The sequence below is a fragment of the Molothrus ater genome, chromosome 5, assembly GCF_012460135.2.
Source record: "Molothrus ater isolate BHLD 08-10-18 breed brown headed cowbird chromosome 5, BPBGC_Mater_1.1, whole genome shotgun sequence".
In the NCBI taxonomy this organism is placed as follows: Eukaryota; Metazoa; Chordata; class Aves; order Passeriformes; family Icteridae; genus Molothrus; species Molothrus ater.
Genome location: NC_050482.2, coordinates 3904193 through 3926837, shown reverse-complemented (window position 1 = coordinate 3926837; position 22645 = coordinate 3904193). Strand labels below are relative to the sequence as shown.

At 49.4% G+C, this 22645-nt stretch overlaps 2 protein-coding genes across 4 annotated transcripts; both read right to left on the bottom strand.

The window, feature by feature from the left end:
• Window positions 1–6519: 6519 nt before the first annotated feature.
• LOC118698315 (endonuclease domain-containing 1 protein-like) lies at window positions 6520–22416 on the bottom strand. Of its 3 annotated transcripts, none has more exons than XM_036401505.2 (3): window positions 22321–22416; window positions 10354–10675; window positions 6520–8354 (listed from the first exon to the last, which is right to left on the bottom strand). In XM_036401505.2, exons 2-3 carry the CDS (start codon window positions 10639–10641, stop codon window positions 7812–7814), a joined length of 831 nt encoding a protein of 276 aa, XP_036257398.1. In that variant the 5' UTR covers window positions 10642–10675; window positions 22321–22416; the 3' UTR covers window positions 6520–7811. The 3 variants fall into 3 exon arrangements, with proteins under 3 accessions (XP_036257398.1, XP_036257397.1, XP_036257399.1); XM_036401504.2 differs by lacking the exon at window positions 22321–22416 and adding an exon at window positions 12731–12795; XM_036401506.2 differs by lacking the exon at window positions 22321–22416 and adding an exon at window positions 12230–12300.
• Window positions 16193–22422, bottom strand: LOC118698312 (endonuclease domain-containing 1 protein-like). Its single transcript, XM_036401502.2, has 3 exons — window positions 22321–22422; window positions 19405–19728; window positions 16193–18268 (listed from the first exon to the last, which is right to left on the bottom strand). Exons 2-3 carry the CDS (start codon window positions 19690–19692, stop codon window positions 17723–17725), a joined length of 834 nt encoding a protein of 277 aa, XP_036257395.1. The 5' UTR covers window positions 19693–19728; window positions 22321–22422; the 3' UTR covers window positions 16193–17722.
• Between the last annotated feature and the right edge of the window lie 223 nt (window positions 22423–22645).

The window sequence follows — 22645 nt, the reverse complement described above, 5'->3', positions numbered from 1 at the left end:
GCTCCCCACAGAACAGCTCTGGGGACATTGGATGGACTGGCCTGACTCTGATACACTCAGATATTCACACTCTGTCCTTCTGCAGCCTCCCAGAACATCATGCCCATGGCCAGGCTACAAATACTCTCTTGCCTGGTTGCCATGGCTGTGTGACAGCTCCATCCCAGCAGCCTGGGAAGGAGAAGGCTCTGGGGATACCTCAGAGCACCTGCCAGTACTTTAGGAGTCTACAGGAGAGCTGCAGACAGACTTTGCACAAGGGTTTGGAGCTGATAGGTGTGCTGGGTTCAGGGTTAATGTTTTTGTCAGTGGCAGGAGTTGGGCTGTGTTTTGGAGTTGTGCTGAACACAGAGTTGGTAACACAGAGATGTTTCTGGTATTGCTGGGCAGAGCTTCCACAGGCCAAGGCCTTTTGTGCTTTTTGTACTGCCAGGCTGGCAAGGAGGCTGGGGGTACTTGGGAGCTTGGGAGGAGACACAGCCAGGACAGGTGAGCCCAACTGACCAGAGGATATTCCAGAGCATGGCACATCATGCTGAGCATATAAAGTGAGGGGAAGACAGAAGCTGAGCCTGCCCCATCCCTGCAAGTGTCCATGGCCAGGCTGGCTGGGGTTTGGAGCAACCTGGGATAGTGGAAGCTGTCCCTGCCTATGGGAGGGCATGGATGTAGGCTGGTCATTAAGGTCCTTTCCAACCAAAAATATTCTGTGATTCAATGACCATTCATTCACTCAAAACTACATTGGACTCATTTTCTTCTGTTTTCAAAAGTCCAGGATTAACAGAATGCCGAGTTGTTTGTTACAACCAGAAGTATCCAGAAGAAATGTGTGAGACCAACATTTTTTTAAACAAACTGGTTGAGCCCTGTGGTTCTTTTGTCTTTGTTAACCTGAGACTGATGTCTTAAACAAATTGAGGTTTAGTCAGAATGAGGGAGAAGGCCAAGAAGAAGCAGATCTGCTGGAGGTGGGCCAAATCCCTCCTTTCTGATGGGGCCCAACTGACAGAACCATGCAGGGCCCAACAATGGTCACATCATTAGAAGGGGCCATAAACCATCAAAGACCCACAAAGTGTCCCCCAACTCCACAGTGCTGCATGACCCAGTGTACAACCACTCCCAGGGGAAAAGTGGGGCAATGCCACATAATACTGACCTCACAGAACCCATTGAACTGTTCAATGCAAAGTCCCCAACCGCCAAAGGATCATCAAAGTTTGGGACATCAAAGTTGGGAGTCTTGTTCCTGGATCAATGGAGGTGTCTTGTAAGAGCTGTTGTCAGCCTGGCCCACTTTGTTCATGCCATTCACAGGAGAATAACTGGTGTCTGATGCTGACACTTGTCTGGGTGTTCTGGCATCCTCTGATTGCATTTGCACACCCAATGTCCTGCAAGGATGCTCTGGGCACTCTGACTTTACGGGTGGATGTAGAAATGTCAGTGGGAAGCAACTTGTGGTTTATAGAAGACATGACCCTGCAATCCAGCACTGCAGCAAATCCCTTTTATTGTAAGCTCTTGCAAACTCCATGATGGGCCACACATTGATCTTTGACAACCATTGAATACATTTCCCCAAATCAGTTTCCCATCAAGCGGCAGAAAAGCTTCAGAAACAGAGCAGAGCATGAAGGTGTCCAAGGAGTGCAGCACAGCAATACAGCTTTGGCTGCTCCAAGCTCTCTATGGATCTGATGCCATAGCCTGCCTGTCTGATACAACAGCTGCTGCTCTCAAGGTGCAGTTTCAAAAGCCACCAAACCAAAGCATGTGCCAGGATCACAGAATCACTGAATTGTTGTGTTCTGGAGGGACTTCTCAGCACCTTCTAGTCCAGACTCCAGGCTGCAGCAGGATCAGCTAGAGCACGTTGTCCAGAATGTTCTCTGCAGCATCGTCATGTGTGTGGCACAGCACTTGTGCAGCAGCATTCCTGAACACCTCCAGACCTGACTCCCAGGGGTTCTTGGCTGATATTCCTGTGCCAAAGTGCTGTTGCCCATCAGCAAGGGACATTTAGCCCAGGTACAGGAAGTGAGGACCTCATTGCAGGGAGTGTAACAGCAACCTAGAGAGATATAAAACAGATAAGCAGTTCCCCAGAAATCAGAGGTGGAACTTTACAATGTAGCCTAATAAAAGTTGCCAAATAGGAAAGTTTGTTTCCTGGATGGACCAAGGGATCTTTGCCCAGCTGCTCTCTCAAGCAGAGTTTAGAAAATGCCATTGTCTTGAATGTCCTGTTTTCCTTCTCTTTTGGGACAGCACATGGCAACATGCTCAGTCCACAGGATGTGAATCCTTGGTGTTAATGGGGAATATCTAAGCCAGCTGCCTGATCCAACACTTTGCAGTGGTGTGGCTTTAGGTCACAATGTCTCCTCACAATTCCCAGCAAAAATAATTTTTCCCAAGTGACAAAAATCCCTGTGACACACGGGAGTCCAGAGCTGTCTCCAAAGATGGACAGACACAGAGCAAACTGCAAAATTACCCTGCCATGGCAGTGCAGCTGCACCTTCCCAGGGAACTCAGGTGCTTCCCACCTCACCGTGGGCATGGAGCAGCTCTGGGCTCAGCAAAGGGCTCCATCCCTACTGCCCAGTCACAGCAGGCTCAGCAGAAAGCAGAGGCCATGCCAGATGAAAAGTGCCTGGCAGCATGCTTGTGGAGCTGGGGCAGCCCTCTGCTCAGCTCCAAGCTGGCTTCCTGGGAGAAGCACAGAAATATTTCTGTTGGGAGAGGCCTCTGGGATCATGGAGTCCAACCTTTGAGCAATCACCACCTGCTCAAGAGGACCATGGCACTGAGTGCCACATCCAGTCTCCAGGAACTGGGATTTCACCACATCCACAGGCAGTCCATTCCAATCTTGAATCACCCTTTATGTGAAGAAATTCCTCCTGATGTGCCACCAGAATCTCCCCTGCTGCAGCTTGAGGCCTTGCCCTCTCATTGTCTCGCTGGCTGTCCAGCAGAAAAGGCTGAGCCCCACCTGGCTACACCCCCTTTTTCAGGGAGCTGCAGAGAGAAATGATCTCTCAGAGCCCCCATGTCTGGGCTAAAGAAGCCCAGCTGCCTCAGCTGCTCCTCACAGGCCTTTCCCTGCAGGGCCTTCAGCAGCTCCATGGCCTTGCTCTGCACTGCCTGCAGAGGCGGCCTCGGCCCGTGGATCCAGCCTGCCCAGATCCCTCTGCAGAGCCTTCCTGCCCTCCAGCAACTGAGTCTCCCACCAAACTTGCCATCATGCGTGATCTTGCTGAGAGTTCACTGGATCCCTCATCCAGATCGTCAGGAAAGATCTTCAACGGGACCGGGCCCCACACGGGTCCCTGAGGCAGCGCTTGTGGCCGGACGCCAGCTGGATGTGGCACTGTTCACCAAGGCTCTCTGGGCCTGGACATGCAGACAGCTCCTGAGGCAGCCAGGAGAGCACCTCTCCAAGGCCTGGGCTGGCAGCTTTTCCAGGACAATGCTGTGGGAGACTGTGCCAGAGGCTCTGGTGAAGTCCTGGCAGACACTTCCACAGCCTCCCCCCTCATCCGCTGGGCCGGTCATCTGGTCAGCAAAGGAGATCAGGTTTGCTATTGTGTTCTTATTTTCTTTTCTTTATTGTTAGGATCAGGATGAAAGGAGCAGGAGAGAGTGTTTCTGATGTTTGCTGTTCAGTTTTATTAATTCTTCTCTGTGTTAAAGTCTTACAAAGTGTGAGTTCTGTGGCATTCAACTAGCAAGCTACAAAATGGCCCACTGTCTTTCTCCACCAAGTCTTTTAAGCCTAAACTATCCAATTGAGAAATGATACCCAAATTATTTTTGCTTTTAACTGAATAGCTAATGTCTGAAATTCCACAATGCAGTCTTTTCTAATAAATTACATAAAACTACCCAAAGCCATGTGAAGAAGAAGGTGAAGAACAACTAGCCAGCACCCTAAGACCTCCCTCTTGCTTTATATATATATTGTTGTATTCAAAAATGTTAAACCCTAAGTTTTTCAACCTTTGCTATTACATACTTCTATTCAAATTACACACCTGCAATTTCAGGGCTATCAATCAAATCTGGAAGCCTTGTCCAAGGCCTCAGGTCAAATGCAGCATTCCCTGGAGGGGCTGTGCTTTCAACACAGAAAGTTTCAAATTCTCAGCATCCAGGCTTCTAACAGTTCACTAGGCAGGACCTGCCTTTCCTAAAGCCCTTCTGGCTGGCTGGGACTGGTGCCTTGGTTCTCCTGGATGTGCCCTGTGATCACACTGCAGGACAATCTGCTCCAAAACCCTTCAGCGAAGCGAGGTCAGAGGGACACACCTGTAATTCCCCAGGTTCTCCTTCCAGCCCTTCTTGTGCATGGGTGTCACAATGGCCAAACTCCAGGCAGCTGGCACCTCCCCAGTGGCCACCACTGCTAGACCTGATGGAAAGCAATGGTCCTCATGAATGAAATAAGGCAGAGTCCAAGCTGATCCTTTTCTCTCTTGGGCTTCCCATGTATTTCACAAGCTTGCTGGGGATGGCAGGGCATTTCTGATTACTGACAGGGCTGAAGGTCCTGGGAAGAGCCTGAGAAGTTGACAGAGGTGGCACTGATGGGCTTGGTGTGTTGCTTTTGCACAGCTGGGTTTTTGGGAGTTGGGGGACCACATAGGCTGCTTCTGTGAGAAGCTGCTAGAAGCTTCCATCATTTCCAGCAGACCCAATCTGTGGTGGCTCTGTAGATGGACATGCTGCTGGCCGCAGCTGGGTCAATTAGAGATTTTTTTAACACCCCTGCAATAAAATATTTACGAAGGAAATCAAAGCAAAGTGGGGTGTGCAGTTTCAATTCCAGCCAGAGAAGAGGAGGGGGTGAGAACATGGGAGGGAACAGAAATGGAGGCACCACGGGCACCAAGGTCTGAATGCCACAGAAGTTTTGGGAGGACTGTGTGCCTGTTGGAGGGACTCCTGTTGCAGCAGTTTTGGTTGGAGTGCTGCCAGTGAGAGTGGAGCCACTCTGGAGAAGTTCAAGGAGAACTGTCTCCTGTGGAAGGGACCCCACGGTGCAGAAGGGGAGGGACTCCACTCCCCGAGCATAGGAAGAGAACCTTGGGTGATGAACTGACCAAGCCCCACTCACTCTGTCTCCCTGTGCTGTTGGTGGGGAGGAGGGGAAGACTGGGGGAAGAAAAGGTGTTTTTAAAAGGGCTATTTGACTTCTCATTATCCTCTGATTTCATTAGTAACAAATTCAAGTTCTATCTCTAACTTGAACAACTTTGCCCTTGGGACTGTGTACTCCCAGTCCTTACCTCAACTCATAAATACTTTATTAATTTTTTTCTCTCCTCTTTCCAGTTGTGACAGGGGAGGCTGAGTGAGCAGCTTCTGTGGGTGCCTGGTGTTTGACCAGTGTCAAACCACAACAGTTGGTCAAGCAGCCAGTGGTTCCAGAGCCTGGAAATCAAGGGCAGTGAGGCATGGCACGAGTAATGGTGAGGATGAGTGTGGTCCCAAGCCCCAGCCAGTGTGCAGAGGTGGGTGAGCAAGTCAGAGGGAGCCATAGCCTGAGGTACAGCAGAGGTGTCTGCAGAGGGGCCTCAGCCTGAAATCACTCTGATGCTTTCATCCCAGCAGGGGCTGTGGCAGCATTTGATCCCAGCAGAAAAAATCCATCCAGGCAGAGGACCTGGCACGGCAGGAGCTGTCCAGCAAAGGTAGTGAGAGTGATGTGCTCACTTTGCTCTCCTAAAAGCAAGATCTTCTCCTAGGGGTGTGTGCAGCCCCGCTGGCACAAGGCAGGGCTCTTGCTGCTGTGCCCATGGCAGCTGGAGGCAAGAGGAGCAGAACTCCATGGTGCTCCCAGGCCGTGCCCCGTGTCTGCCCTGGCATCTGGTGCCTGTGCTCAGCTGTGCAGAGCCCCCAGAGCTGCCCCTGGGGAATGGGCCTGGCCTCTGGCTGCTGGCCCAGCTGGGGGTGCCTGTTGCCCAGGATCCTGCAGCACATCAGCCCCCGTGGGGCTCTCCAAAGCTCAGGGCAGCTGCAGGGGCCCAGGCTGCAGCTCTTTATGCAGCTGAGGCAGGCCTGGAGCTCTGCTGGCTGCCGTCACAGCTGGGACACCAGCACACCTGGAGACACCTGCATGGGGCTGCCTCACTCTGCACACCCACCAGAACCTGTGTCTGAGTGCAGCCCCCAAACAGGTTGGTCCTGGCTGAGCAGTGAGACCCAGCAGGACAATGAACAACAGCTCCTGAGCTGAGATGTCCAGTCCCAAGCTGGCACCTCTGAAAGTGACACAGCTTGCATGAGCTGTTGGCAGCCTGGCCCACTTTGTTCATGCCATTCACAGGAGAATAACTGGTGTCTGATGCTGACACTTGTCTGGGTGTTCTGGCATCCTCTGATTGCATTTGCACACCCAATGTCCTGCAGGGATGCTCTGGGCACTCTGACTTTACGGGTGGATGTAGAAATTTCAGTGGGAAGCAACCTGTGGTTTATAGAAGACATGACACTGAAATCCAGCACTGCAGCAAATCCCTTTTATTGTAAGCTCTTGCAAACTCCATGATGGGCCACACATTGATCTTTGACAACCATTGAATACATTTCCCCAAATCAGTTTCCCATCAAGCTGCAGAAAAGCTTCAGAGGCAGAGCAGAGCATGAAGGTGTCCAAGGAGTGCAGCACAGCAATTCAGCTTTGGCTGCTCCAAGCTCTCTATGGATCTGATGCCAAAGCCTGCCTGTCTGATACAACAGCTGCTGCTCTCAAGGTGCAGTTTCAAAAGCCACCAAACAAAAGCATGTGCCAGGATCACAGAATCACTGAATTGTTGTGGTTTGGAGGGACTTCTCAGCACCTTCTCGTCCAGACTCCAGGCTGCAGCAGGATCAGCTAGAGCAGGTTGTCCAGAATCATGTATTGTTGGGCTTTGGGTATCTCCAGACATGGAGATCTCCAGGCAGGATCTCTGGGCACCCTGAGGCGCCCTGGTGCCACAGCTTTGCTAAGGAGGTGAGGCACAAGTCAGCTGCACACTCTTGGGGCCAGCTGAGGAGGAGAGGACTCGTTCCTCAGAGCTCTCTCCTGACATGGGCAGCAAAGCAAAGCAGCTGGAGGCTCTGCCCACATCTTTGTGCCTTTGAGCAGAGCAGGAGGTGCCCTGAGGGACAGAGCTGGAAACACACCAGAGAAGGAAGTAGCACAGCCTCTGCCCAGGACATTTGTCCCCCTCTCCTCTGCTCTGCTCAGACCCCACCTGCACTGCTGCCTCCAGCTCTGGGCCCACAGCACAAGAAGGATACAAAGCTGTTGGAGTGGAGTCCAGTGGAGGCCATGAAGGTGCTCCAAGGGCTGGAGCAGGTCTGCTCTGGAGAGAGGCTGAGAGAGCTGGGGATGTTCAGCCTGATCAAGACTGCTGAGGGTCCAGTACCTCAAGGATCTCCAAGAGGGCTGGAGAGGGTCTTTGGACAAGGGTATGGAGGGACAGGACAAGAGGGAATGGTTTCACACTGATGGAGGGCAGAGTTAGATGGGATATTATAAAGAAGTGAATCACCCTGAGCAGGCTGTGGTATGAGTAAAAGTTACCCAGAGCTGTTTTGACTGCCCCATCCCTGGAAGGCTTCAAGGCCAGGCTGGAGAGGGCTTGGAACAAGCTGGTGTAGTGGAAGGTGTCCCTGCCCATGGCAGGCAGGTGAGAATGAGATGATCTTTAAGGCTTTAAGGTCCCATCAAAACCAACCCACTCTGTGATTCTGTGATTCTGTGACTTGTGGGAAAAGCCACCGAGCCTATTCTAATGACAATGTGAGGCTTATTGCCGGGGACAGGCGTTGTTGAACAAGGTAACCGCTTTACCATAGAGGACAGACAACTTGTCCTCCAGCTTCCCCAGGCTGAGCTCCTCCACCTGGTTCTTGTCATTCTCAGCAATGGCCCCCCAAGCCTTGATGGGCTTTGTGCTCTCCAGACAGCAGGCAGCTGACCAGATGTGGCTGGGTCTGTTCACCCTCCCGTTGGACACGGAAGTCTTCCCAGGCACAGCACCCGTGATCACGTAGGTGGTTGTACAGCCCTTGGTCTTTGCAATCATTTTTGCATGCTCGTAGACCCTCCACTGGCTATCGTTGAGATCGCTGTCCTGGGGCACTACGTTGGTCAGGGTGAAGGTGGCCATTTTACTTTCATTGTTATCCATATGGCCACTGGGGCTCAAATGACCACGGTCCAAACCCTTCAGTGTTCTGTAGTCATCACATACAGCCTGGCTCTCTTTGATATCCGCTGAGGGGATGTTGTATTGGTCTGTGAGGTGATCCTCTGAATCCATCTCTTTGAGATTACTTTTACCTGTGAGCTGGACAGGGAAAAACAAAGAGGTGTTAGAATGGGGAATGGGAGTAATGGAGCAAGTTCCCCTGGAGGAGAAGTCTCTGAGGGTCAAGATCCCATTTTTTCTCATCGCAGTGTATGAAAATATATGAATCTGAGAGAAATCATACACATGGACCAACCCACATGAACACAAAAGCTTTAAAGAGGAAGTAGGTCAGATTCGGACTGCTCTCAGTTTGACTTGTGACCTTTGTGATCCAGCCTGCAGCCCGTGCTGGGAGCATGGTTGGATGCACAAGACAAGGAGCATTTCCCACTCCTAGGATTGAAAGGTGACTTTGGTGATTCAAATCTGCTTCCCTTTCCTCCTGCCTCCAGGAGGAAATCTGCCCAAATCTGGGCAAATCTGCCCATGGCTCTCCCTGGATCCCCTCACACCACACTGTGATTCTGTGATTTTATGTGAGGTTGCTACAGGTGTACCCCAGTCCTGGAACACTGAGGTTGCCTCCCGTAACCCCATACACAGGGAGATGTGTCAATAAATCAGTCCTGGAGCTGAGGTTTCCCTGGGAGGGCTACAGTTCATTCAAGGAGGAACAGTTTTGCTCAGTAAGCAAAAAGATCTCACTGTGAATGGAATCTGTTCCAGCAGTGCTAGGAATGTGTCTCAGAGCTGATCTGGGCCAGGGAGAATTTTCTGCAGCATCACTGCAAAGAAGTTACAGATGATCAGTCTCTGAGAGGAGCCTGTAATCCCAAAAGAGTCCTGGGGAAACTAAATTCTCCAAAAAGGGCTCAGGAGAAAATCTGGGTTTTTGGAAGGCCAGGGTCCAAGGTCCAGGAGGAAAATGGCAGGTTGGATAGGCCTTGGAGCATGCTGGTCTAATGGCAAGTGGCCTGGCCCATGCAGGGGAGCTGGACTGAGATGGTCTTTAAGGTTCCTTCCAACACAAACCATTCTATGATTCTCCAAAACGAGAGAATGTGGAGGCTGCAGTGGTGCAACACCAGATTAGCTGCTTGAGCTCCTATGCATAAGATGAAAAGATGATTCTTTTCATAACTTTAACAACATTTGGTTCATCTTTAGAGAAACATATTTAGCCTTCCTTTGGAGTAGGGCTTCCTTCTCTGGCTCACCTTCCCCCAATGCTGTCCTGCCACTCTGTCCTTACCAATGACAGGAATTGCTTCTTTTTCTCTTCTGCAATTGGCCTGGCCTGTTCTGCTGAAGTTTGTCTGAAGGACATTTGTGAGGGCTCTAGAGCTTGTGCAGTTCTGTCTGTCTGCTGGATCCCTCTGGACCAAGCCTGAGCCAAAGGTGCTCAGGGGTCACTGCCCATGGATGGAGGTCACACCCTTGTGACTGGACCATCACTGATGCTCCTCACGTTGCAGTGCCAGAAATGTCACTCCAGAAATCCCTGCACAGTTAACCTGGCCCTCACATATCAAGTGCCTTTTCCCTCAAGGCTTTATCCCTGGGCCATCTCACTCCCTTCTGAGTTTCTCATATTTCTTCACAAATACCAGTCAAAAAGCCTGTTTAACACTTCACTGGGAGCAGACAAGCTCTGTCAGGGATGCAGAACAGCTCAGGGCAAAGTGGGGATCAGATCCCAGCAGGACTGTTGGTCCCTCAAGTTTAGCCTCTCCTGGATGCCTTTTCCCCATCACTTGGGCACCCAGCACAGCAGGGCACAGGCAGGGGAAGCATTTGACTTTGTCATGTCATGCCAAGTAATGGGATTTGCTGTTCCTGTCAGGTGAAGGCAGAGAGCTGGGCACCTTTGGGATGTGATTCATCTCATGCTCCTGCTGATGTCTCAGGTGCATCACAGGAACCATGTGGTGCAGGTGTTTGAAGTAAAATGAGGACATTCCCATCTGTGTGTCCATTCGCGTGTGTTTAGAGGGGTAGAAGGAAATAGGAGTGGTCATTTAAATGCTACAGCTCATCACTGAATGGCTGGAGGGTGATGTGATGTGATGTGATGTGGTGTAAGAGAGACACCCACCTGAGGCTCAACAAACCACGATTTAGGTCTTTTGCCCGGAGCAGGGTGGTAGATGTAAGCAGAGTACACTGGAATCCTCCTGTCTCTGTCGTACAGGGTGGCATAGTGATACGCGTTCCTGAAGCGCTGACAGATCCAGGCTGGGTTCTTTGGGTTCAGGGCATCATTTGGAATGGTCCCCGCATAGAAGAACTGAGGACAACTATCAAAGGACTTGACCACCTCGCTGTGTCCCAGCCAGAGGCAGCTGGCCAACACCTGCAGCAGCAGCAGCAGCAGCCCCAGCATGGTGGCAGGATTTCAGTGAAGGGCTCTTGCTCCCCTGGAAGGCAAATGCAGAGGGACACTCAGCTGGGAGACAGCAGGTCATGGCCTGCAGCCTTTGGTGCAGGGGGACAGAGCTGGCAGAGGAGGGGATTATGAGAGACCAGGAAAGGAGTAATTTCTGTCCTCCTGCGTGATATGGAAAAATCACAAGAGCAATAAGGCTGAAACCTAAAACCGGGTTTAGGTGCCCAGAGGAGGCAGCAGTGGGAGCACTCAGCCTGTAGGAGGAAGGAGCCAAAGCCAGCAGGACTGCAATCAGCTCTCACAGCCAAGTGATCTTGTAACTGAGGCACAGCCCTGGGACAAGGCCACCTTTGCCCACCTCCCTCCTGCTCTCAGCACCTTCCCCCAGCAGACACCTGCACCTGGGCATGGACTCTGCTCAGCCCCCTGCAATTCTGAGCTGGGCTTTAATCTCATGGGGCATTGGGCAGGCAAAGAACAGCAGTGCTGCACTTCCTGCAGCTCTCTGGCCCCATCCAGGTTTCCACAGACACTCAGCTCTTCCACTCAGACCCAATACTGAACCCCAAATCATCCACCTGGGGTGCTGCCTCTCAGCTGACATTGGGCCATGGCTGTCCTGCTGCTCACCTTGCATTTCCACGTTATCCAGGCCCAGACCCTGAACTTGCAGACACATGCAGAGAGCAAAGGAAGGGGCCAATCAGATGGCAGCAGCAAGCATGAGGGATAACACCTCTATCTTATCAGCACAATGGCTGCTGCAGTGCAAGCCCTGAGGGGCAGCTCTTGCCCTGGTTGCTTGGGATTCCTGCTGGTGCCCATCTTCAGCTTTGCTGATTAATTTCCCTGTACAGGCAAAGGCAGCATGGCAGGAATTTCTTGGACAGCAACCTGTCCTGTTTTGTCTTTCTCAGTGCTGATGTGATTTTCAGCAGTCAGTAAGGTCATTCCTTTATGAGAAAACTGCTGAAAAGCTCCCTGGGATCATGGCAGCCACATGAGGGGCTTTGTCTCCATTCAGAGGCAGCTCAGGTTTGGGAGAGCAGGGATGCTTCCCCTTGCATAGCCAGACATTCATTGGAGAGATTTAATATCATCAGCATTTGCAATAAGGCAGCTGGGACAGGCAGTTCAAAGGGTTCCTGGCAGACAAAGCTGCCACAGCCTCTAAAGCACAAAGCCCACCTTGGGCTGGCAAGGGGCTGAGCTCAGGACAGCTGAAGGCTTCACAAGTCACCTTGCACCTTTGCCCTTGTCTTGGTCTTCTCCCTGCCCCTCATCTCTCCATTTCCACTGGATTCAGGATGCTGAGCTGCACACAGCTCTGCTCTGACCCAAGATATCTGGTCCTTTTTCTCTTTTCCAGCCCTGAATCAGGAATGTGGTGACCAATGAGCTGGAAACTGAGAACTGCAACTACAAGTCGGGACTTTTTACAGTGCTCTGCTGAGCATGCCCAAAGCTGCCCCAAATCAAGCAGAGAAGGGTCTGAAAAGTCCTTCTGCATGACCCACTCCATGAGATTAAAAGAGATCTAACTAAGGTAATTTCTAATATAACAGATTCATAGAAAACAGCCTACCTTGAGAAGGAGTGGCACAGGATTCTGCTCACAGCCCCAAAGTGGCAGAGGAGTCTCAAATGCCTCTGCTGCAGTCTCAAGACTGTCTAGGTTTATATACTCTCCAGGAAGAGGCAGTTGGGGGATTTCTCAAGCAGGGTTCAGAGTAAATTTTCCCAGGTGTTCAGACCACCCCTGTGTTTGTCCAGAGGCTTTTTGCAAGGTCATGGCTGGAGTTTTAGTACTCAATAAATTCCTCCTTCTTTCCTATTCAACAGTTTGATGTTAATTTTCAGGTAAGTTGGCTTGAGTTTCTTTCCCAAATCTTTCCTTCTGTCCTTGCCCTCCTGACTGACAGAAAATACTAAATGGCTGCAAAATTAAAGTGCATATATAAGCACTGATTGCTCCTTGGAGCTCAGCAAATCCAGCCTAGCCTTTGTCCATATATATATTTATTCCAGAAAGTCAGGAAAGATTTTTAATATTGGAATCAATGGTGAGGAAGGAGAAGGGGCTTACCTTCAAGCAGAGTCTCAGAACAGGCAGCTGAACTGTTCCTTCTGTCTTCTCTCAGGAGAAAGCAGTGTTTGAATCAGGAGTGCACCTGCAATATATACCCTTTCAAAAATTTGCCCCTTGTTATAAACAAGGAATTCTACAGAATAGAGAAGTTTTCTATTTTTATTCAGGGGGTATGTGCACACCCACCCTGAAATGTGCTGACTGTTGTTTGTCATAGTTTCCCCAGAATTTCTCCCAACGTTGCTGATTTGCAGCATGGTATGTCAGGATCAGTTAACTATCCACCCAGTCATGAAGTTGCCCTTTCTTGTAAACAGTGAATTCCAGAGAAAAGAGAAGTTTTCTATTTTTATTTAGGGATTTTGTTCACACCCACTCTGAAAGATGTTGACATTGTTTTAGTTTCCTCAGAATTTCTCCCAAATTTGCTGCCTTGCAGCATGGCATGTCAGGGTCAGCTAACAGGGTCTGGTGGCTTCCTTGATCATTTCCTCAATCCCAGCAGCTGCAGCTGCTGCTGCTCCAGCACCTACACGTGTTTCTGCTCCCCACAGAACAGCTCTGGGGACATTGGATGGACTGGCCTGACTCTGATACACTCAGATATTCACACTCTGTCCTTCTGCAGCCTCCCAGAACATCATGCCCATGGCCAGGCTACACATACTCTCTTGCCTGGTTGCCATGGCTGTGTGACAGCTCCATCCCAGCAGCCTGGGAAGGAGAAGGCTCTGGGGATACCTCAGAGCACCTGCCAGTAATTTAGGAGTCTACAGGAGAGCTGCAGACAGACTTTGCACAAGGGTTTGGAGCTGATAGGTGTGCTGGGTTCAGGGTTAATGTTTTTGTCAGTGGCAGGAGTTGGGCTGTGTTTTGGAGTTGTGCTGAACACAGAGTTGATAACACAGAGATGTTTCTGGTATTGCTGGGCAGAGCTTCCACAGGCCAAGGCCTTTTGTGCTTTTTGTACTGCCAGGCTGGCAAGGAGGCTGGGGGTACTTGGGAGCTTGGGAGGAGACACAGCCAGGACAGGTGAGCCCAACTGACCAGAGGATATTCCAGAGCATGGGACATCATGCTGAGCATATAAAGTGAGGGGAAGGAGGAGGAAGGAGGGGGCATTTGGAGTGATGGGTTTTGTAGCTGGGTTTTGTCTTCCCAGGTAAGTGTGAGGGGCCCTGCTCTCCTGGAGGTGGCTGAACACCTTTCTATCCATGGGAAATGGTGAAGGAATTCCTTGATGTGCTTTGCTTGTGTTCACAGCCTTTGATTTCCCTGTTAAACTGTCTCTGTCTCTACCCAGGAGTGTTCCAGCTTTTCCCCTTCCAGTTCTCTCCCTGCTCCCGGTGGTTGGGGAGGGAGGGAGCGGCTGCGTGGGGCGTGGCTGCTGCCTGGGGTTAAACCACACCTTTGGGACAAGCTGAAAGGGCTTGGAATGGAAGGAGTGAAGGTTTAGACTCGATATTAGGAAGGTATTTGTGACTGTGGGGTGGTGATGCCCCAGCACAGGTTGCCCACAGAAGCTGAGCCTGCCCCATGCCTGCAAGTGTCCATGGCCAGGCTGGCTGGGGCTTGGAGCAACCTGGGATAGTGGAAGGTGTCCCTGCCTATGGGAGGGCAAGGATGTAGCTGGTCATTAAGGTCCTTTCCAACCCCAAATATTCTGCGTTTCAATGACCATTCATTCATTTACAGCTAAACTGGACTCATTTTCTTCTGTTTCCAGAAGTCCAGGAATAATAGAATGACGAGTTGGTTGTTACAACCAGAAGTATCCAGAAGAAATGTGTTAGACCAAAGTTGGTTTAAAGAAACTGGTTGAATCCTGTGGTTTCTTTTGTCTCTGTTAACCTGGGACTGATGTCTTTAACCAACTGGGGTTTAGCCAGAATGAGGGAGAAGAAGGCCGAAAAGAAGCAGATCTGCTGGAGGTGTGGCAAATTCCTCTTTTCTGATAGGGCCCAACAGTGGTCACATCATTAGAAGGGGCCATAAACCATCAAATATCCCCAAAGTGTCACTCCAACTCCACAGTGCTGCATGACCCAGTGTAAAATCCCTCCCAGGGGAAAAGTGGGGCAACCCCACATAATCCTCAACTCACAGAACCCATTGGACTCTGTTGCACAGGACCCCACCCACAAAGGATCAAGAGTAAGGACATCAAAGTTACAGTCTCATTGCAGGAGCCATGGGGATATCTTGTGTGACCTGTTGGCACCCTGACTCACTTTTTCATCCTCAGTTGTTGTAGAAGTATGTGGAGTGTGATGCTGACACTTTTGCAGGTGTTATGGCATCCTCTGGTTGTGTTTGGACACTGAACCTCCTGCGAGGATGGGCACTGTGACTTTTCTGCTGGTGGAAATTTCAGTGGGAAGCAACTTGTGGTTTATAGTTGAGGTGACTCTGCAATCCAGCACTGCAGCAAATAAACTTTATTGTGAATGCCTGTGTTGGGACTGAGCAAGGTGAAGGTCAGAGGCCTTGCATTGCTGTGCTGGTAGCTGGACAGTATTGATAAGAGACCAGTGTTTTGGCTACTGCAAAGCAACACCGTCCCTCTGACATTCCTTCCCCCATCAAAGAGGATGGGAGTGGGCAAGATCCTGGGAGGGGACACAACTAGGCCAGCTGACCTAAATTAGCCAAAGGGATATTTCATACCATATGACTTCAGCTTAGATATATAAGCTGAGGGAGAGAGAATGAAGGAGGGGTGTGTTGTGAGTTTTCAATGCTGGCCTTCTAGAGGAATTGTGCCCTGCTTCCCAGGAAGTGTCTGAACATCGTTGTTGATGTGAAGTAGAGACTGGCTTTTGCTCTCTTTAGCTCTTGCACACCCGGCACACACCCTCCTGGAGTGTGTGTGTGGAGATTCCTCCTTGGAGTGGAGATGCCTCTCAAGATCACATCTGAAGGCTGAGCCAACGAGATTTAATCATGGTCATGATTTAATCATGGTCATGATCTCTATTTAATTGTTTTTGCTGGTTTTAATATAACTGCTTTAATATATTTGCTTCCATATTGCTTCATAGTGCACAATATTATACTAATAGCTATAGCTTCCATACTGTGAACTAAAAAATAATTCCGATTAACATATTTTTGCCTTATCATTATAATCCTAAATCATATATAATTACATAAATATGCATAATTTGCAATCCTCAAACCTATGGGACAAGTTGTATAAAGTTTCAATTACATCTATATAATCCTCTAGATGGAAACAATTGACAAAATCTGGGGCTAAGATTGGATCCAGTTCCCTGAGAAGGAGTTTACCAAGCCAGGGAGTCCTTTCTGCAGCTCATGACTCAACAGGAAAGTTTCTCTATTAACCTTTGCCTGAAGCTCCCATTTGCCCACAAAACCATTTTCAAGGAAAAGGGACTCCCCCCAAGATCCCTAAATGTCCATGGTCAAAAGGAACAACAAAAATCAGAAGATATGTAAAATTCCACAAAGTTTTATTAGTAAATTACACACTTGCCATGGAAATTGTTATGTTAGTCCCTAAACTACTCTATAAGCAAGTGGCAGAGGGTATCCTTTTATATATGAATTTTCCTGACCTGAAAACAGGTTTCTCACTTCCTAATGTAACATAAATATCATGTGAAGTCTGCTCTCTTAGACCTCCCTGGAAATGAATCAGAGATCTTTGGGAGCCTTGGGTCGTCTTGCTCCCTTCTACAGTCCATTTGTCCCCCTCTATTCTGCTCTGGTAAGTCCTCACCTGCAGGGCTGCCTCCAGCTCTGGGATCCACAACAGAAGAAGGTGGCAAAGCTGTTGGAGTGGGGTCCAGAGGAGGCCACAAAGATGCTCCAAGACCTGGAGCACATCTGCTCTGGAGAGAGAGTGAGAGAGCTGAAGGTGAGGGAGCCTGGAGAAAGGACTCTTGGGAGAATTTGGACACCTTATAGTATCTAAATGGTTTTAAATGGGAAAAGGACTTTGGACCATGGTATGGAGTGACAGGACAAGAGGGAATGGATTTAAATTGAAAGCAGACAGGGTCAAATTAAATGTTAAGAAGAAATTCTTTACTGTGAGAATAGTGAGGCCCTGGCATAGGTTGTCCAAGAGAGTTGTGACTGCTCCATCCCTGAAGTGTTCAAAGCCAGGTTGGACAGTGACACAGGCTGACCACTTGGAGATGACCACAGCTAGCCCAAGCTCCTGGCCCGTGCCAAGAGTGGCTGCTCCCTGTCTGCCCCACTCTGGGTGTCAGTAAAGCAGGGCTGCCTCACCCTCAGAGGCAGCAAAGCTTCTCTGTGCAGCTGCTGCTAGAATCCTGAGTCAAGGACTCCAGAGTGAAGGAAAAAAGACGGATCAGTTGTATAGGTTCTCAAAAGGCTTCAATCTGACAGGATCCAGGAACAAGTGACAGTTCCAACAGGGTAACAGCATCATAAGTATGGGGGAGGGAACATGGGGAGGATACAAACTTGGACCAATGGTGAGACACCTGGGGGGGGCACAAGGTGGGGTGTACATCATGGCATCCAGTGGGACACAACAGGGGAGGAGAGCAGGCCAAGCAGACCAATAGGCATTCCAGGGATCCAGGATGGACACAGAAGTTTCTGGAAACAAAGGTGGGATTTCTGTGATGGACAAAGGAGGAGGGCAGGGTCTCCCTGAGTGGCAGGGAAGATTCTGGAATAAGGGGTTGGTCTTTAGGAAGATGGACAGGGGAATGGGTGGACATTGCTCAGGGACAAGCCAATATGTATGGGGGACAACTGGAACAAACAAATTTGAACTTATAACACCACAATTTCATAACAAAGAAACTTACTAGCCCAGGACAGGGCTTGGAGCCACCAAGGATAGTGGAAGGTGTCCCTGCCCATGGCTCAGGAGCTGAGACTGAGACTACAGGGATGGTCTTTGAAATTCCTTGAAACCGAAACCTTTCTGTGATTCTGTGACATATGGCAAAAGCTCCTGAGCCTGTTCCAGCTAGGATGTGAGGCTTATTCTCGGGGACAGTCACTGTCAAACAGGGAAACCTGTCCCCTCCCATAGAGCTCAGTTAACATGTCCTCCAGCTCCCCCAGTGTGAGGAGCTCAACCTGGTTCCTGTCGTTCTCAGCGATGACCGCCCAAGCCTTTATGTAGTTGTTGTCCACCACGCAGCAGGCAGCTGACCAGAGGTGGCTGGGTTTATTAACCCTCCCCTTGGCAATGTAGTTGTTCCCAGGCACAGCACCCACAATGACATAGGTGGTTTTACAGCCCTGGGTTCTCCTGATCATCGTTTGCTGCTCGTAGTTGTTCCAGGCGCCGCCGTTGAGTTTCTCATCCTGGGGCACTATGTTGGTGAGGGTGAAGGTGGCCACCCTGCTGCTGTAGTCATCGTGGTGGCCATTAGGGTTCAAATGGCCCCTGTTCAAACCGGTCAGGTTCTTGTAGTCATGAAGGATAGCCTGGCTCTGGCTGAGTTTCTCCAAGGTGACATTGTATTGATTTAAGACTGTCCACTCTTTTTCCATAGTTTTGGGATAAGCTGGGCCAATCAGCTTGACAGGAAATAAAGAGAAAAAGGTGTTAGTACTGGGGATGAGCATAACTGAACAGATTTCCCTAGAGCAGAAGTCTCTGAGAGTCAAGATCCTGTTTTTTTGTCTGCCCCTGATATGGTACAATACCAGATTAGTTGTTTGAATTCCTATGAGGAACTCAAAGTGCAATCAAACTGCATTTTTTTTTGTTTGTTTCAGAAATTAATTTCACATTTAGTGCATTATATTTAGCTTTCCTTTGGAACACTGTATATGGGTTTCTTCTGTGGTTCATTTTCACCTAAATCATTCCTGCCCCTCTGTCCTTAGCAATGACATTAATTTCCTCTTTTTGTGCCTATTATTGCCTTGGCCTGTTTTCTAAAGTTCTGAAGTTTGACTGAAGGACATCTGGGAGATCTCTGTTGGTTTTGGAGTTCTGTCTGTCTCCTGGATCCTTCTGGACCAAGCCTGAGCCAAAGGTGCTCAGGGGTCACTGCCCATGGATGGAGGTCACACCCTTGTGACTGGACCAACACTGATGCTCCTCACGTTGCAGTGCCAGAAATGTCACTCCAGAAATCCCTGCACAGTTAACCTGACCCTCTCATCTCCAGTGTCTTTTCCCTCCAGGCTTTGTCCCTGGGACATCTCACCTCCTTCTGAGTTTCTCCTCTCTTCTATCACACCACTCACAAAGCCTGCTTGACTCTTCACTGGGAGCAGATAAGCTCTGCCAGGGATGCAGAACTGCTCAGGGCAAAGTGGGGATCAGATCCCAGCAGGACTGTTGGTCCCTCAAGTTTAGCCTCTCCTGGATGCCTTTTCCCCATCACTTGGGCACCCAGCACAGCAGGGCACAGGCAAGGGAAGCATTTGACTTTGTCATGTCATGCCAAGTAATGGGATTTGCTGTTCCTGTCAGGTGAAGGCAGAGAGCTGGGCACCTTTGGGATGTGATTCATCTCATGTTCCTGCTGATGTCTCAGATGCATCAGAGGAATCATGTGATGAAGATGTTTGAAGTTCAGTGAAGAGAATCCTGTCCAGTGTGTCCATTTGTATTGTATAGTGGGTTGGAACAAAATAGAAATGGTTATTTTAATATTGCTTTTAATGACTGGAGGGTGATGTGCTGTAAGAGAGACACTCACCTGGGGCTCAACCAGCCAAATTTTAGGTCTTTTTCCCGGTCCAGGCTGGTAGATGTAAGCAGAGTAGACAGGAATACGCATCTTCCTGTCATACAGGGTGGCAAAGTAATACTGGTTCTTGTAGCGCTGACAGATCCAGGCTGGTTTCTGTGGCTCCAGGGCATCATTCGGGGGGATCTCCCGGAAAAAAAACTGAGGACATGAAGTTTCAAAGGACTTGACCACCTCGCTGTGTCCCAGCCAGAGGCAGCTGGCCAACACCTGCAGCAGCAGCAGCAGCCCCAGCATGGTGGCAGGATTTCAGTGAAGGGCTCTTGCGCTCCCCTGGAAGGCAAATGCAGAGGGGACTATGAGAGACCAAGGAGAGGGTAACTTCTGTCCTCTGGATTTGGAAAAATCATCAGTGCTGTGGGGTTGTGCAGGGAGATGACTGGGGATAAAAGGATAGTGTTACAGGAGAAAATACAGTTGCTCTTCCCTGGATGAAACACAGTCAGCATACCTGGCCTCCCACACACAAGGAGGACTAAATCTAAGGTGGGCCTAAACAGCAGGTGGAGTGGAGACACCATGGCCAGGCTCTGTCAAAACCTTTGCAGAGGAGACACCTTGGTGACATTTTCTAGCTGATAATCTGTGTGACAACTGAAAACCATGGGAGACAAATGAAGATGTCCTGCTGCTGAATCAGCAACCATGGCAAAATTCCTCTCCTTGGACTGATGTACATCCCCGTCCCAAGGTTACTGCAGGTACTTTACTGAGATATTCACCCTCAAGGCATGAGAACCTCTCACTGAGAAAGATGTTTGACTACATGCAAACATCATCTAAATGTAAAGAAATAGTATAAAAGTGAATTAAAAATGGAGAGAAGTTATGGAAGACTCCATTGTAACTTCTGGGGTCAGTTGATGGGCTGAACCTGCCTTCCCTCCCTTAGAGATGCCTATTGGGTAAGAATCCTACTTTAAGCATGCTGAATGATTACCTCAAGCCAGCTTTTGCTAGGGATTAAAGCTTCTTAGTATGTTGTTCTGAATTAACATCTCACTTTGAATATCTCTTTGCTGTCAGATACTTTCACTGGCAAGCCTCAAACCTCAACCTGTCACAGTTTTATTAATAGTGTTATTCTGTAAAGAGTTAAAGTGAGTCCTCCAGGGGCACTGGCAGTTTCTGGCAGTGGGTAAAGGTGTGGAGACCCAGGAGGGCTTTCTCTGGTTGGTGTGTGACCCTGAACAAGTCAGTCAAACCCTCCAACCCAGAGAACTGGTCAGTGAAGGGTCTCTACCACAGGACACCAACAGGCTGAGAAGGGTTTTGGCTTTCATGTGGCAGTAACAGACTGAACACACACTGAAGGTTTGAGTACATCTCCCTTTTCCACATGAGAGGATGAAATCTAAAATAGGTTTTAGGTGCCCAGAGAAGGCAATGGTGGGGGCATAGTCTGTCTGAGGGGTGTTCCAAACTCACCCAATGCCTAAATAGCTCTTATGGCAAAGTTATCATGGAACTGAGATACGGCACTGGGACAAGGTCACCTTTTCCAGCCTATTTCAGTTGAGCTCAAAGCTCAGCTTTGCACTGGCCCTGGAGAAAAAAACCCTTTGACAAAACAGGGCTGGGAAGCCCCAACTTACAAACATGATCTCATAGAATCACAGAACATGCTGAGTTGGAATGGACTCATCAGGATCATTGGGTCCAACTTCTGGCCCTGCCCAGCACAGCCCCAGAAAGCCAACCATGTTCCTGACAGTTTTGTGCAAACACGTTTTGTACTCAGGCAGGTGTGGTGATGTGACCACTTCCCAGGGGAGCCTGTTTCAGGGCTCAACCACCCTCTGGGTGAAAAACTTCTTCCTGATATCCAGCTTAAATCTTCCCTGACTCAGTTTCAGGCCATTCTCACTCCCTCCTGCTCTCAGCACCTTCCCACAGCAGACACCTGCACCTGGGCACGGACTCTGCTCAGCCCCCTGCAATTCTGAGCTGGGCTTTAATCTCATGGGGCATTGGGCAGGCACGAACAGCAGTGCTGCACTTCCTACAGCTCTCTGGCCCCATCCAGGTTCACACAGACACTCAGACCCAATACTGAACCCCAAATCATCCACCTGGGGTCCTGCCTCTCAGCTGACATTGGGGTATTAAGCTACATATACCCTTGGCTCTGATGCAAGACATCTGGTCCTTTTTCTCTTTAGCAACCCTGGATCAGTAAGCTGGAAACTAAGAACAGGAACAACAAATGGTGACTTTTTACAGTATTCTGCAGAACATGCCCAAAGCTGCCCCAAATCAAGTAGAGAAGTTCCTGAAAAGTCTTTTTGTATGACCCCCTTCACATACTTAAAATATATTTAACTAACTTAATGTCTAACTTAATATCAGATATACAGAAACCAGCCTACCGTGGGAAAGAGCGGCCCAGGATTCTGCTCGAGCCCCAAAGTGGCAGAGGAGTCTCAAATGCCTCTGCTGCAGTCTCAGACTGGCTGTGTCTATATGATCTCCAAGTAGGCAGAGTTGTTAGATTTCCCACAGTGTTTAGAGGGAGTTTGTCCAGGAGTTCAGCCACCTGTGTTTGTCTGGAGGCCTCTTGCAAGGTCATGGGTGGAGTTTAAGTGCTCAATAAACTCACCCCTCCTTCTTACTGAACAGTTTGGTGTTAATTTTCCAGGTGACTTGGCTTGAGTTTCTTTCCCAAATCATTCCTTCTGTCCTCCTTTACAGAAAGTGTTAAAGAGCTGCAAAATTCAGTGTATGCATAAACTCTCCTTGCTCCTTGGAGAGCAGATGTTGGAACTCAGCAACTCTGATCTAGGCTTTGCCTATATATATTTATTTCAAAGCTCAGGGAAGTCTTTAAATATTGGAGTAAATGGTGAGAAAGGAGCAGGAGCTTACCTTGAAGCAGAGTCTCAGAACAGGCAGCTGAAGAATTCCTTTCTTCTTCTCCCTGGAGAAACACTTGGCTGATCCCTCAGGAGTCCCAGTGCAATGTATACCTGGTCATAAATCTGCCCGTTGTCATAAACAGGGAATTTCACTGAAAAGAAAGGTTTTCTGTTATTATTCAAGGAGATTCGTTCATGACCACCCTGAAGTGGGGTGGCAGTTGCTATTTGCAATTTCCTCAGGATTTCTCCCACGTTCTTGCAGCATCATGTGTCAGGAGAAAATAACTGGGTCTGGTGACTGATCTGTTCATTTCCTCATTCCCCATGAACGG

Bases quoted from the DNA above. Each gene is read 5' to 3' on its own strand.
- LOC118698315 (XM_036401505.2), bottom strand. From the start codon at position 10,641: ATGCTGGGGCTGCTGCTGCTGCTGCTGCAGGTGTTGGCCAGCTGCCTC. The intron at 8,355-10,353 runs GTGGGTGTCTCT...TTCCCTGTCCAG, and splicing joins CGTGGTTTGTTGAGCCTCAG to CTCACAGGTAAAAGTAATCT.
- LOC118698312 (XM_036401502.2), bottom strand. From the start codon at position 19,692: ATGCTGGGGCTGCTGCTGCTGCTGCAGGTGTTGGCCAGCTGCCTCTGG. The intron at 18,269-19,404 runs GTGAGTGTCTCT...TTTCCTGTCAAG, and splicing joins TTTGGCTGGTTGAGCCCCAG to CTGATTGGCCCAGCTTATCC.